At 41.2% G+C, this 14,634-nt stretch overlaps 2 protein-coding genes across 2 annotated transcripts in view; one reads left to right on the forward strand and one right to left on the reverse strand.

The window, feature by feature from the left end:
• The window catches only part of IL16 (interleukin 16), a 38,674-nt gene extending 30,309 nt beyond the window's left edge, over positions 1–8,365 (forward strand). Inside the window, exons 15-22 of the mRNA XM_079317781.1 lie at positions 393–865; positions 2,395–2,536; positions 3,782–4,862; positions 5,391–5,574; positions 5,779–5,880; positions 6,542–6,794; positions 7,675–7,800; positions 8,024–8,365. Coding sequence (XP_079173907.1) covers positions 393–865; positions 2,395–2,536; positions 3,782–4,862; positions 5,391–5,574; positions 5,779–5,880; positions 6,542–6,794; positions 7,675–7,800; positions 8,024–8,217 — 2,555 coding nt within the window. The 3' untranslated portion in view covers positions 8,218–8,365. The remainder of the gene's footprint in view (positions 1–392; positions 866–2,394; positions 2,537–3,781; positions 4,863–5,390; positions 5,575–5,778; positions 5,881–6,541; positions 6,795–7,674; positions 7,801–8,023) is intronic.
• Positions 8,366–10,186: 1,821 nt separating this feature from the next.
• STARD5 (StAR related lipid transfer domain containing 5) lies at positions 10,187–14,571 on the reverse strand. Its single transcript, XM_079318301.1, has 7 exons — positions 14,231–14,571; positions 14,081–14,130; positions 13,853–13,985; positions 12,889–13,006; positions 12,129–12,222; positions 11,238–11,646; positions 10,187–11,182 (listed from the first exon to the last, which is right to left on the reverse strand). Exons 1-6 carry the CDS (start codon positions 14,318–14,320, stop codon positions 11,499–11,501), a joined length of 633 nt encoding a protein of 210 aa, XP_079174427.1. The 5' UTR covers positions 14,321–14,571; the 3' UTR covers positions 10,187–11,182; positions 11,238–11,498.
• Between the last annotated feature and the right edge of the window lie 63 nt (positions 14,572–14,634).

A 14,634-nucleotide genomic window follows, 5' to 3' on the forward strand; every position in this document is an offset into this window, starting at 1 on the left:
AACTGCCCAATGAAGGTGATGTCCTAGGGGCAAACCTTGTTAATCCCTTATTTGTGAGGAAAGGCATGTGCAGTCATGGCTGGAGCTATTTGTCCAGCTCAGGTATGACATCCTCTGCCAGTAGTGGGTTAAATGATACTCCTTTGAATGTCTTCTAAAGGATCTACAGGTAACAGTCATCATCAGTAAAACTATAGTGCTGACATACCTGTATATAGGGAAAATGTTATTTGGGTGTTCAGGAACTTGACTCTTGACCCTAGAAGCGTTCGATGCACAAATCATACCTTTGCATCCAGTGAGGATGATAGTTAGCTGCAGATTTCACCAGCTGAATCTTAGAAGCGAGCACTTTGCCTGTCCTGAGCAGACATTTTGACCATTTGATTCAGGTGCCAAGAGGCTGGAGGTGAGCTGGCACGGCAGGCACCCGTGTGAGAAGCACATGGACAGGAGCGCGGGGTGCGGCCGCAGGGCACAGCGCCTCATGACCCGCTCCAGCAGCGACAGCAGCTACAGCCCCCGGGCCTCCTGCCCCTCTGCTGCTGTGCACCAGCTCACAGACTTGACAGCAAGAGTACACAGCGTGGATGTACCAATCACCCAGCAGCCTGGGCTGCTGGACTCATTCTCTGCCAGAAATTCAGGAAAAAATTCCCCTCCGACCTGTAGCGAACACGGTCGAGCCTTGCAAAACACTAAGAAGTCATCAGAGATCCTTGTTAGAAAACCTAAATCATCCAAGCCCAAACCTCCACCAAGGAAATACTTCAAGCAGGACTGCACGTGTGATGACCAGGGTAATGCAGATAGAAAAGAAAAGCTTGTATTAGAAGTGGCTGCATCACCTTCTGCAAGTGTTCAGGTAAAGTAAAATTTCCATTTTTCTTGTGTCTGCATATTTCTGAGGCAGGGGAAGGAGGAAGGCAAAGTGGCTTTGCATGGCAGCAGGAAGAAGGGTAGGAAAGAAAGAGAAAATGTATATACATGTGAGAACTGGGGGAAGAAGATGAGGCTCTTCTGTTTTGCAAACAAGGTATCTTAGTGAAGTCAGTTTAGTACAAAATGCTAATTTCTAAGTAAAGTCAGAAGGCAGAGAATTGTCTGAGGAAAATCTTCCATACTGAGGTATGAGTTAAAATCCCAATGAGAGCAGCTGCAAGAATGAATCTGAGACCCTGCCCCTCCTCATGAGCATGTGTCCCTGTGGTATGGAGCACGCTCTGGTTCCAGGGTTATGCCCTAGGCTGGGACTGGAGGGGTTTAAACAGCCTCTGATGCCAGCTTGGTGTGGCTGACCCCAACTACCTGTGCCACAGAGTCATAGCATTTATGAAGCACTTATGAAACAATAATTTCTTTGTTTCAGTAGTGGATTTTTAGTGGAAGAAAGCACTAACATTATGTACAGCAGGGAATTTTGGGCTCAGATACATTTCTTGAGACCAGGAGGTATTAAATAAACCCATTCAAATTGTGGTGCACATACCTATTTGTTGATGAGCTGCAGTATTTGAAAACAGTATACCTTCATACATTACTAAATTCCAGTTCCCTGTATTAGCTAAGACAACACAGTTTCACTTTAGCATGAGTGTGAAAGATTGTGAGATCTGCATGTTGAAACAAAATTGTGGTTTTAAAACTGAAACCTCTTTACCCCATATTTAGTAATATGCCAGTAGAAATGAACTGTTTTCAGTGCAATGCAAAGAGAAAAAAAAAAACAAAAACAAAAAGAACAATACAAAAAGAAAGAAAGAAACAAAAAACCAAACACAACCCCAAAAAAGCCAAAAAAACCCCCAATCCCCCCCCACCCCGCCAAAGAGATTCCAAGCTGCAAAAATCAATACAAAATTAGGTAGAGCAAACTAAGTCTATATAGAATGTTAATATCCAAGAAGATTAAGTTAAGCATCTTAGGTAAGGTCACTTTTACCATCCCCTGAGTATGAGTTGCTAGAAAATCAACTTCCAGAAATAAAATTAAGGAAAACAAGTACTTGTTGAACTTATCACTCCCTGCAACTTTCTATTATTCACACTTAGTCCAGAAAAAAATAAATCTTAAGATCAATAAAATTGATGAAAAATCAAGATCTGTTCAGGAAGACAACTTCCTCTATTAAGGCAGTTTCTCTATCTGTATATACCCAAGAGAGTTTCTTGTCAGAATGTATTTCAGATCATTAAGAGAAGGTTTTATTAGTGCTTTTAATCTTTTTAACCTTTATTCCCCACAAATTGTATACTAGTCAGTCTGAGGGCTGCATGCCACAACTTTATATGAGGTTTCTGTTTTTTTTCCAGATTAATATTTTTTTTTAGATTCACATATAGTGTGGTTTGCATAATTGCATTCTGACACACTTCTCTTTCCTGTTTGTTCAGCAGGAAGTTGGAGAACCAATGCTAGAGGGACATCAAACTGATGTAACCCACAGTGTCTTCACCACTTCTCCTACAGCATATGATAAGGAACACACAACTGCTGCTCCAGTGGGCAGAGATCAAGAAAGAAAAGAAAAATTAGGTATGTTTAATCCCATGAACTTTTTTCTCCCCAACTAAATATATAGTTTAGATTCCAAAATGGTTATTGAGCTGTCTTCACTTTCTCTTTAAATGTAGTCTTCAAAATGTATCTGTAAATTTTGGGGTGAACAGATGAAATTCCAAATTATTGATTAATCTTTGTAGAGAAGGGGAAAATAGATCAAAATCAGCATAAGACATAATTTATTGTAATTTGAAAAAATTATTGATTAATCTTTGTAAAAAAAAGAGAAACTAGATCAAAAGCAGCATAAGATAATTTTTTGTAAAAATTGTTAATGGACAGTTACAATATTGGTATATTGCTTCAGATGAAACTGCTTAGTTATACTGAATATCTAATATTAAAACTTAGTTTTAGCATTTCTAAAGGATATTTTTATGCACAATTTCAAGGTTCTAGTGTTGCAATGGTACAAACCACTGATGTTACTTTTCTGCTGTGCTAGTTAGAATTAAGGAAACTTACTGTTAAGGGAACAGGACAATCTCAAGAGATCTCTTACAACACAAAGGCTTATGTAATTCTGTAAGTTATGGCTCAGATTATTAAAAAAAGTTAAAATGTTGCCTTAAAAAAAGTTCACCCTGAAGCAGAAAACAGTACCTGTACAGCTGCACAAACAGAAGTTTGCTGCCATGCAGCTCCACCATGTCTAACATTAAAATGCTTAATTGCTCTGTGAAGTAAAAAATGTTCCCATATTAGAATCAAGTTTTTATTTATCAGAAAAATCAACTGGAAATGTCTGAAGAAATTTGAAGAAGCATAGATATTGAAGATCTTCCTATGATAGCCTTTTTAGAGTAAGATATACTTATAAATGTAGAAAATAAAAAATGTTTTAAAAAATAATTACTGTAACACCAGCTTTTTTCTCTAGGCTGCAAACAACATTGCAATTTTAAATTTCTATTTTAGCTATTACAGCCTGTATCAAGATTTCAGCACCCCAGAATTTCAGTATTTTTAAAACCTTTAAAAAAGCAATCTAGTATTTAAATGTGCAAGAGCCTTGTTAATTATATGTTAATTTCAGTGTCTGGATTCAGTATTATAGATCAAGAGTTATGAATTTTTAAAAGTTTAAACTTTTAGAAACATTGAAAAAATCTATCAGAGGCTTGAATAAAATTCAAACTTAATGAATTAATGATGATGCAATGAGAAGGGAGGGAGAAGCAGACAGATGATTGTTTATAATCAATGTCTCTATTACAGGGACTCCACTTTCATCAATACAAAGGCCTGTGCTTAAAAGACAAGCACGGGTAGATTATAGTCTTGATACAACAGAAGACCCCTGGGTGAAAATTTCTGACTGCATAAAAAGCTTATTTAATCCTACCATGAGTGAAAACAACGTCCACTTAGATCTGCAACCTGGCCTAGATAAAAAAAAAGAGAATCCAAATCGAAGCAGCGCAGAGACAGTTCTGAAGAAATCAGAATCAGAATTAGTCAGTTCCAAAGTGCTAAAACCAGATGAAAATGACAGTGTGAAAAAGGGTCCTCCAGTTGCACCTAAGCCCACCTGGTTCCGCCAAAGTCTGAAAGGATTGAGGAAAGCAAATTCAGATCAAAAACCACAGGCAGATCAAAGCCCTCCCAGCCATGACAGTATTTCCAGCAAAAAACTGCAATCCAGCTTATCACGTGTGTCTCCTGGAGGATCATCAATAAAACAAAGAATAAGCTCATTTGAATCCTTGAGTGCTCCACAGTCACCTGAAAAACCCCCCCGAAGGTTGAGCCTGAAACCATCGGTGCAGAAAGAACCTTCTCCCACTGCAGCAGGGGCAGAGGCAGCTGCAGTCTGTTCAAACCAAGCCTTCCTCCAACCTGCTGAAAACAGCCACCAGCAGCCACCTGTGGCTACAAAGAGCCTGGACAGAACTTCATCTCGCAGGGAGAGTACTGCAACCAGCTCAGAGAAAAGCAGCAATGCCAGCACTGAAAACTCATCAAGTCTCTTAACTCCAGGAGCCATTGCAAACTCCCATCTTGTGTCAGTAGCAAAAGCACACAGCCTAAGGTCACGAAGCTTCCCTCTTACTGCTGCCCAGGCTTGTGAGATAATGAAGCCCTATGATGAGAAGTGTAGCAAAATCTATTCCATCAGCAGCCAGGTGTCATCTGCTTTAATGAAATCCTTGCTTTGCCTTCCTCAGTCCACAGCCTCTTCTGGAAACAGTGCATGGGAAACTCTGGACAAAGTGTCTCAGTCCTCCATGGAGGAGGATGAGGCTTCCATCTCACCTGCAAGTGAGAATCATCACCTGGACACTGGGTTTTCCCTAAAGTAAGAGACCATATTTAAAACTCAGATTTACAGATCAGCATTGGTGAGCCTCTGCACTGATTCACTGGCAGATTAAAGTTCTAAGGTAGCAGCACACAGAAGTAAAGCACAGATGAAGTTAAGAACTTTTTAGAAGGTTAAATGACTCATGACTTAATTTTGTTTTTAATTTGTATTATTTTTTGTATTTGTATTAATTAAATATGTATGTACGTAATATGTATTACATACATAACATATTTCAAACATCCTGCTATTTAAGGAACATTATTTCTAGTATCTCCATGATAAAGCAGATTTGCCTGAGGCCATGAGATTATTCTTACTCTTTTATACAATGGATTCTACTTCCTTTAAGTTAACATGATTAATTTCCATTTGCCCTATTTATAATAGTTGTAGGAGTTACCACCCGAATTACATGCTAATAAGATGAAGAGATGACTGCTCCAAAATTAACTTTTGCTTCAGTGAGTATGTTCTCTCATAGCTCAATGTTTCTTTTTTGTTCTTGTCACAATGGGACAGCCTCTCAGAGCTGAGAGAATACACGGTGAACCTGGCAGACAAAGGGAAGGAGGAAGACAAACAGGAGCAGGGCTCACCTCAAGCATCCGGTGTGTCGGGGCAGTCAGTCATCTCTCTGCTTTCCCCTGAGGAGCTGGCAAAGCTTATAGAGGAAGTTAAAGCCCTAGATGAAGAAACCTTAAAAGTAAACCTGCTTTTTTTTTTTTTTTTTTTTTTTTTTTGTGTGCATGATTTTCAGAAAGCTATAGTGTGAATGCGTCTGGTTAATGTTTGCAACTTAATATGATGCTTATGCCAGTAAGTCTCATTATAAAATGCACAATGGACTTTCCAGTCATTGTGATGTATCTTTTGGGAAGTTCTTGACTTTATTTCTTTCTCTGCCTAGGAATTTGATGATATTCATGTTACAGTTTTGCATAAAGAAGAAGATACTGGGCTTGGATTCAGCCTGGCAGGGGGCATCGATCTAGAAAACAAAGTGGTAACAGTAAGTAGTATGTTAAAAAATACTCCCAAATCAACAATCTATCTAAAAATACATAATACTTTACTGTTTTTGGCTTTTAGATATTCAAAGCAGATAGACGTATTGATAGAGTTCAAAGCACCATAGTGGGTTCCTTCTGCACAGAGCTGCCTCTCCAGGTGTCTTTCAGCAGTGTTCTGCTTCTTTGGGCACCTCCTCCCCAACAGCTCTGAAAGCTGAGGCAGAACACACAGCCCTCAGCAGGAAATAACCAACATCTTATTTATGTGCCTATAGAAGACTATGCAGGATGGTCTGAAGGAGTGGGTGGGTGAACACATGTCAGGGGTCTGGAAGTTAGAGAAAAGTCTCACACCTCCTTTCTCTCATGAGCAGAACAGCAAGAGGGTGAGGAACTAGAATATGAAGGTACATAGCACAGGCAGCAGGGCTTTAGCCATCTGGTACCAGGGCCAAACTGCTCCCCTGGCTGTTTGAGGATGTGCACAGGAAAACTCCATGCAAATTGATTCAGTCCCCTATTCAGAAATGCGATAGAAGCAACTTGTTCCTGGCAAAGAATGGAAAATGCACATGGTGTAAAGTGTTAACTAAGGGATTCAGTGACTTGTCCTTTTTTCCTCTGTCCTTGTGTGTGTGTGGTGACTGGGCTCTCTGATAGGTTCACAAAGTATTTCCCAATGGGCTGGCCTGTCAGGAAGGCACTATTCAGAAAGGAGATGAAGTTCTCTCCATTAATGGGAAGTCTCTGAAAGGCGCGACTCACAGTGACGCCTCGGCAATCATGCGACAGGCCCGGCAACCCAGACAAGCTGTTGTTGTCACCAGAAAATCCAAAGATGGAGGGAAAAACCTCAATGTTTCAATCAGCTCTAGTACATCATCTGTAGCAAGTGATGCCTCACAAGAGTCTGGTAAGTTTAGTGGCCTTATCTTGCAGCCCCCACCTGGTAAGTGTTTACGCATCACCTGAAATCCAGGTGTTCTTAAAACCAACAGTGGCTCATAAATCTGTGAACCTTGATTAAAGACAGCACAGTTAACAAAACATTCCTGAAATAGACATTGAAATATTTGAAATAACTTTTTAGAATAGCAAAAGAATTAATGGATTTCTAAAATAAAAGAACTCCTTATAAATACAAGTGTGATGCTCTACATGTATTTCTGTAGATGTACAAAGATGGTTATTGTAGCAACACATCTAATTGAAGGTATAATGACAACTCAGTGACAGTGATTCTTTATTCTAATATTGTTAACAGACTTGTTCTCCATGAAAGAGAATTTCAGTTTGAACTAACAATGTGCTGTTGTTTGATATAGCAGGTGGCTACATCTGAAACACAGCAAGGTCAGAGTTTTGCAGAATATTTTGCTTTCAGAATAGTTTTGTGTTTTGGTTTGGTTTTTGTTTTTTTTTTCTGAAGCATGATCTGGAGATCTGTAGCTTTATTTCCATACTGCAAATTAGCAGTCTTGTAGTCAATAACAATTTCATAATGAATACGAAGTCAAATATTTTCCTTAAATTTTCTTCATTTACCAGATTTTTATAATTCAAGTAAATGTTTTACATTTCCATTCTCCTATTAATTCAAACATAACTTTTCTCCCCCAGCTTCCCAGAGGACCTAAAAATGACAAAATGAGAAATTTAAAGCTTTAGTTTTACTCTTTCATTTGGCAGGTTATTGGACCTTTGCAAACAATCCAAAAGTTATTTTTTTTGTAACAGATGTTCGAGCTTTTTAGACTGTTCTGTCCATGTGGTAACTTTCCATTTGTTTCCAGCCACTGGAGATACAATCTGCACTGTAACTCTAGAAAAAACACCTGCTGGTTTAGGATTCAGTCTGGAAGGAGGGAAAGGCTCTATTCAGGGAGATAAACCCATCACTATCAACAGGATATTTAAAGGTAAACACACTTAACATGTTCCCAACTCAGGCAGACTTGTGGGATTTATAACTGACTGCTGATTTATAACTATGGAAATGTTATTTTTCAAATGCAGCATTATATTGTTTGGTACCAGTAATTTGTTGCCTGCTGGGACCGGGTGGTTTATAGCAAACATGCTAATAAGTGAAAGATCCATTAAAGTTGAATGAATTAAAGGAAGTTCATTTTCTGTCCCCAGGGACTGCACTGGAACAGGGCAGCCCTGTTCAGCCTGGTGATGAGCTCCTACAAGTGCACACAACTGCCATGCAAGGACTCACTCGTTTTGAGGCATGGAATGTCATCAAGGCATTACCTGATGGGCCCATCACAGCCATCATCAAGAGGAAGAATCCCAGCTCTGTTACCAGCAAGTCATCTGAAACTTTGTGAGAGGAGGGATTCGACTACTGCCAATGTTCAAACAAAGGATTTTATTACTTGCAAGCACTTGGCTGGCACAGCAAGATACTCAGAAGGCACCCATGAGGAGTACACTGGATTTTACTGCCAGTTACAGAGAAAGCTGTCTGGGATTAACTGATTCATGCAGGAAATTGCATGATTCTTATTTCAAACTTCAGAAACAGATGTTACAAAGCATATAATTATAAAATAATTACTTTGTTAATAACATACTGGTTGTAATAAAATATGTGACAGCTATAGTACTCTCCTATTTATCCATTAACTTAAAAAGTATCAGAAGCAGATGCTGTGCTAAATTTTTAGTGCTACTCACCATGTCCTGTGCCCTACCCTACCTTCCCAGCAAAAAGAAATGTGTCTACAAGACTACAACTAAACACTGCCTTAGAGAATGGGTAGGGCAGAGAAAGGGGTTGCAGTTTTGTATGTCAAAATAACATTCCCTAGAAAATTCCAGCTTTCCTATTAAAAATGCATGACATTCAGGACAGCCAAAACCTGTAGAAGTGACTTTCTACTAGCAGCTGACAGAGCCATCTCAACTGCAGCAGGCAAACACAGGGTGGAAAGGAGTTCTCATGGTATTCCAAGGGGAGGCAGGAAGCTGAGGGTAATGTGGAAGTTTTCCTAACCTTCCTCTGGCCAGAGGACTCAAGAGGACTACAGCAGGAGAATAACAAAGCCATTCAGAACAAAATCTTACCTCCTAACTCTTTTTTAAATGTCTGTGTTCATTTTGCAAGGGAAGCAGGAGTAATTGTGAATCCAAGTACTTCTGAACTGTAATGTTTATTCTGGAAAAGATAAATAGCTTGGAGACAAATCTATGCTTCAAACACTGCTTCCTACATGCACTGTATGGAATTCTGCCAGCAGCACAGGCACCTATGGCAAGGTGGAAGTAGTGACTCCCCAGCTGAGAGCCAGATGGCTGACCTGGTTCTTGTCCTTGGCTGTTCACCTTCCCAGAGATGGGAATTTTCTGTATCCTTCTTCAGTTATCTAATTTCACCAGGAAGAAGTTAAGGAGCTGAGGAGCTGCTGTCCATACATTTCCATTAACACAATGCCTCAAAAACAGCAATTAAGAGAAAGGGAAGGAGCAGAGGCAGGGGAAGGTATTAATTAAATCCAGGCATTGAACTTGCTGTGGCCTTTTCTCACAAGACAACTGTAAATTAATCCTTGAAAGAACATTCTTGACAAGCCATCTGTTCCCACACTTCCAAACACTTAGTCAGCTGAGCTCTTTCCCAAAAAATCTCCATCTTAAAAAAATTATTAGTTGGGTAGCAACAAAAAGAAAAATTTGAGAGCAAATCTTTTTATACTTTTTTGAACTGGTACCTACTAAAAGTCTTAGCCAAGATGTTTTCAATTCCAATTTGGCAGGGCAGAAGGCTGAATGTGAAAGCCTCAGAATTCTGGATAGAAGATGTTCAGCACTCAGAAAAGGGGTTCTTAAGTTATTCCATGAAGTTTCTCACTGCTCAAAGCAATTAAAAAAATATGAACTGCTAATAGAAGCCACATTATCAGCAAAAATAATTTGGATTACTTGCAGAAATAATGAGTAGTGACCTCAGCTGTGCTTCTTGAACTTTCTGCTAACTCAATTCATGATAATCCTGGCAAGACTTGCCAAGATATTATAATTCATGCCTAACAACATCAGTACTTACAAAAATATGTGTAAGCCACTGTAGTATCAAGGCTCACAACTCTTCTCAGTGAGCTTGTTATTCTTCCTAAGTATAGAAGGCAGCAAAAACACCTCTTCCCTCTGTAGTGGACATCAGGGAAGGCTTTTCCCCTTCTCTTTGCCTTAAATTCAGAGATGCTGGAGCTCTAAGCATCTCTTCAGCTTCCCTGATAGTAGTACAGGTATATGAGGAGCCATTTCAAAGAATGATTCAGGAAAAACAGTAAAATTTAGCACAAAAAATATTTATTTCACCACACTCACACAAGTGTTTTACATCTTTGTATACAAAGGAGACTGTTTCCTTGAAAAACTAGTCCATAGGGTGAGTTTACAGTGGGAAACTTACTGTGCAAGTCCATGCCCTACACCAAAGATAAAAAAATACAGGGACAGAAAGTGGAGAATATAAGCCTTGTTAAATAATTGAGTCACCACAGTAAAATCACAAGCTGCATATAACTTCCTCACTCAGCAATTATTTTTATTTTTTTAATTATATGTAATTCATGGTAATGTCTGACATTCCTGCAGCAACCAGCACCATAGGTATCTCTTAAAATGGACACACCTTGGCACACAAAATCAGGTGCTGATTTCCCAACGTACTGTTGGGAGGCAAACCAGTCTTAGGAACAAATCAACATTCTTATGGCCTGTCAAGGCAAAGCCAATGACAAGATTAATTACCCGTTAAAACCTCTCACCACAGGAAACCAAAAAACATTCAAATACCAAAATGGTATTTCATTGCCTTTTAAAAAATGGCAAGTAAAGTGCTTAATCCTCTATATTTATTGCCTCTGTGTTGGTTCAGTTTGTGTCATGGCACTGTGACACCACTGGTTTTTGGTTTTGGTACCAAAGAGGGGAAAGGGAGAGTGACTATTTGCCAGTCCACACATTTGTGCATTGATTAGCACTGCTGGACCTTGAATTAAAAAAAAAAAAAAAAGCACTTAAGGCATATTTACCATCAATATTGATGTCTGCTGGAACAAACAAGTGAAATCCTCTACATAATCCCATTTGTTCTGGTTTTCACAATTTTCAGGCTGGACCCACTGAGGTACCTTAGCAGCTCTAGGAGTGTTGGCAGCAGGGGGCATACATCTTCTTTTGGGAGAAGATTTTTCCACAGGAATCTACAGGGAGCTTCAGAGACCAAACAGAGCTGACCTGGCTGTGGTGCTAAGTGGATTCTAGCAATGCTTCACCTCACAAACACTGACAAACAGTGGCAAGAACAGATGCAGTATGTCTGTGCTCTCCCTGCAGTCACCACTGCAGCCTCCAGGATTCTTCCAGCCTTGGGTGTGATATTTCTCTAATCATTAAAGTGAATAATTTCATATTACATAAGAATGCATTGTTCTGCATGGAGTCAGATAGAAAATGCTGTTTTAAAAATGTATTGTACTCAGTTCATTGTTTCATGTCATCTTTTTTTCTATCTTAGCAGATAGTAGAAAAGCCCTGAGGCCAACTTTGTATTTTTACCCACAAGCTGACAGGTTGTTGTTGATGTCAGGAACTCATCTTGTCATGCTTTTAATGCCTTAACAGCTTTGGTGAGGTTGCTGTAAAATGCAGATATGCTAGATGGAAAAAAGGAATCCACCACTGTCTGGGGAAGATAGCCACCAAGATCCGTCTGAAAGAAAGTGAGGAGCTCAGTCCTGTCTGGCTCCCTGCAAAAACAATGAAAGTGATTTTATAGTCCATGATTTAAGAGCACTAAGAACTTTTCAGTGATTCTTACTTGTATTAGAATAGAAACTTCCAAGTGTTTTCTTTTTTTAAACAAACAGACAAATTCTAGTGAATGTAGCTACAAAATTAGTTTATCTAGGCCCTAATTAGCTACATGACTGTCTATAAATAATGGCAAATCAGCCACATACTCATGTACCAAAAATTAAGACCATACTTGTACATTTTGCTGAATTTCTGAATTCCAAGAGGTTAGGGAGAATTGCACCATGGTAACAGTTTCTGTAACATTAAAAACTTCCCTTTAGGAAATGAAAATAAACTAATTCATTGCACAAAAATGAGAACAAGAAGGGCACTCAGTAATAATGATTACTGGGAGGCAGAAACACATAAACACACCACACAATGGATACAGAGGGCTTTAGAATTTGTAACATCCAAACAGATTGTTTCTTACCCTTGAACAGGTATGCAGAAACAGCCACAGGGATAATTAAAACCTCTCACAAAATTTGGTTGAGGAGGACACAGTGGGTGTTCCACATTGGTGGCTGAAAGGAAAAGCAGGAAGGAAAGCGTCATTCTTCCAAAAGACAGGGAAGAGTCCTTTGTACACAGAGCTCCAGATGGGAAGCAAACTCACTATTCAAAATGTATTTAAAAAGAACTGCAGTACAACCTTTTCAGTGTGGGGCTGACAGGTAGTCAGGGAAGACCTTTAGAAGGAACCACTCTGGCCTTAGAATAGGGAAATAAAAAATGTTAAATTTAGAAGCAATTGTTACTGAGCTCTGAAGGAGGAAGCATCAACACTTGGACACAGAGCCATCAAGCCCATGCTGTGAGAGGGCACTGCTTTCCTTGAGAGGTCATTTGGGTTACTCTCAGCATCACTTGGCTGCTGAAAAGCTGCACTCTAACAAGTATACAAATTCCTAACAAGGCTTTTCTGAACAGGATGGGAAAATGGGACACCTGAACAGTGGGACAATAAAAGCTCAAACTTGTAATAGTTAAACAACACAATGAAAGTGAAGAAACAAATAAACATACAGTAGGCAGTCCCCTAAAATCAAACTTATTTGTTTTCATAAAACCAATTATTTTCACATATAAGAGTGGTAGATTTCTGGTAGCTTTCATTTCATGGTTGTTTCCAGTAGCTGTTGATTTTCTCCAAATGCAACATGAACCTGTTCAGAACACAAGTGCCTTACCAGCAGACAGCATTGTGCCATCTTCATATTGCTTCATCACTACTACATCCACAAATTCCCTTGGTGAAATAATCCTCATGCAAGCTGAAGGGGTTGTGGTTCTGCATATAGAGACAGTCTGGAAATCACAGAACAGACTGATGTCAGTTGATGTTTTCAAAAGTACAGCAGAAAATTCCTCTTTTAGTTATACTTTTAAAACTCCATCAAGGAGTTGTCCTACATCCTTAGTTGAACAAAATGTCAATCAGCACAGTCAAAAGGCACTACCATGATCAATCAAGGACAGGAAAAATACAGTGACAAGGCATTCCATGTTCAGAGGGGACAGATACCACAAGGGATGTTAAAATGGAAATCTGGCACATCTGTGCTCACAGGACAGTTAAAACCCTTGTCCTCCCAGGACACCAGCAGAGAACTTCTTTGTGTAGTACACATAGGATACAACTTAATAACCCAGTTTGTTACACTGCACAAACATCAACACAACCATCAGATTCCCTGATTGGCTCCCAAAACAGGAGTTTCTACCACACTGGTACATGCTGGCAAGCCCGTGAATTTCAAGTGGCAGGCTGCAGCATTCCTGAAGTTCTCTACAATGAATACTAAATGCCTATGGGATTCCCCCAAGAAAAATAAACTTCCTGGAACTTGCACAAACATTTCTGGAACTGGTTATGTTTGCACCTGGCTGCCTCCATGCACATACAACTTTCTTTCAGAAAGATAAGCTATTGTCTATATACATATATATGTTAGTAGAATGTATAGAACTTATGGAAAAGGATAAAGAAAAAAAAACAAAACGAAAGAGAAAAAGGTTCCTTATCCCAGCCAGCATCGTTCAGCTGATGCAGCCAGAAACACAGTACAACTTCAGACTCGCTATCACCCCGAGGCTGTCTCATAAGGCCCAACGCTGCATAAATCTCGCCAGAGCAGTTTTTAAGGAACTTACATCAGTGATGGCTTCGATGACCTCAAAGTCCTTCACGTTTTGGTCCCACTTGGTCCTGAGCCCTCCGGCCACGGGCTTTATGCACTCCCAGACGCTGTGCGGGCTGCCGGGCAGGATGCCCTCTCCCTTGTACCTGCGGGGGACGGAACGAAACCGAACGGCGCCGCTCTACCCTCCCGCAGCACCGAGCGCGGCACGACCCCGCGACCGGCAACGAGCCGTACTCACAGATTGCCAGCGAACTCCGTCGAGGGTCTCCAGGACACCGCGACCTCACCCTGCGGGACGGGAAGCGTTCAGTCCCCGGGCCGAGCCGGCTGCCCCGGCCGGCGTTCAACAGCCCCGGACCCACCGTGCCGCGGCAGCCCCCGGACCCACCGTGCCGCGACAGCCCCGCCAGCCGCCGGGGTCCCGCCGGTAGAGCCGCAGCTGCTCGGCCGCCGCCTCAGCGCGCTCCACACGGTCCATGGCGGACGGGCGGAGCCGCTGCGGCGCCGCTTTGAGCGCCCGCGCCGCGCCGCCCCTGGGCCGATGGCGGCACCGCCCCTCACCTGAGGGTGACGCCGGCCCGGCCTGGCCGCGCCTCACGGGGCAGCGAGCGCGGGGCTGGGGACGGGCAGAGCCCGGGCTGCGGGGATGGCACCGCGGGGATGGCAGCGGGGCGATGGCACCGCGGCGATGGCACCGCGGAGATGTGGTAACGCGTGTGGGATCGGAGGCGGAGCGCTGTTTCCTCAGAGTTGGGGCCGCCCCGCGCTCGTCACTGCTGTAATCCCAGTCCC

This window comes from Erithacus rubecula, assembly GCF_903797595.1.
Source record: "Erithacus rubecula genome assembly, chromosome: 14".
Classification (NCBI taxonomy): domain Eukaryota; kingdom Metazoa; phylum Chordata; class Aves; order Passeriformes; family Muscicapidae; genus Erithacus; species Erithacus rubecula.

What these genes read in the sequence shown, in the direction of transcription:
- STARD5 (XM_079318301.1), bottom strand. Translation starts at nt 14,320, where the DNA reads ATGGACCGTGTGGAGCGCGCTGAGGCGGCGGCCGAGCAGCTGCGGCTC. An exon ending in GGCGGGGCTGTCGCGGCACG is followed by an intron (nt 14,131 to 14,230) that starts GTGGGTCCGGGG and finishes CCCGTCCCGCAG; the next exon opens with GGTGAGGTCGCGGTGTCCTG. An exon ending in TCATCGAAGCCATCACTGAT is followed by an intron (nt 13,007 to 13,852) that starts GTAAGTTCCTTA and finishes TGTGATTTCCAG; the next exon opens with ACTGTCTCTATATGCAGAAC.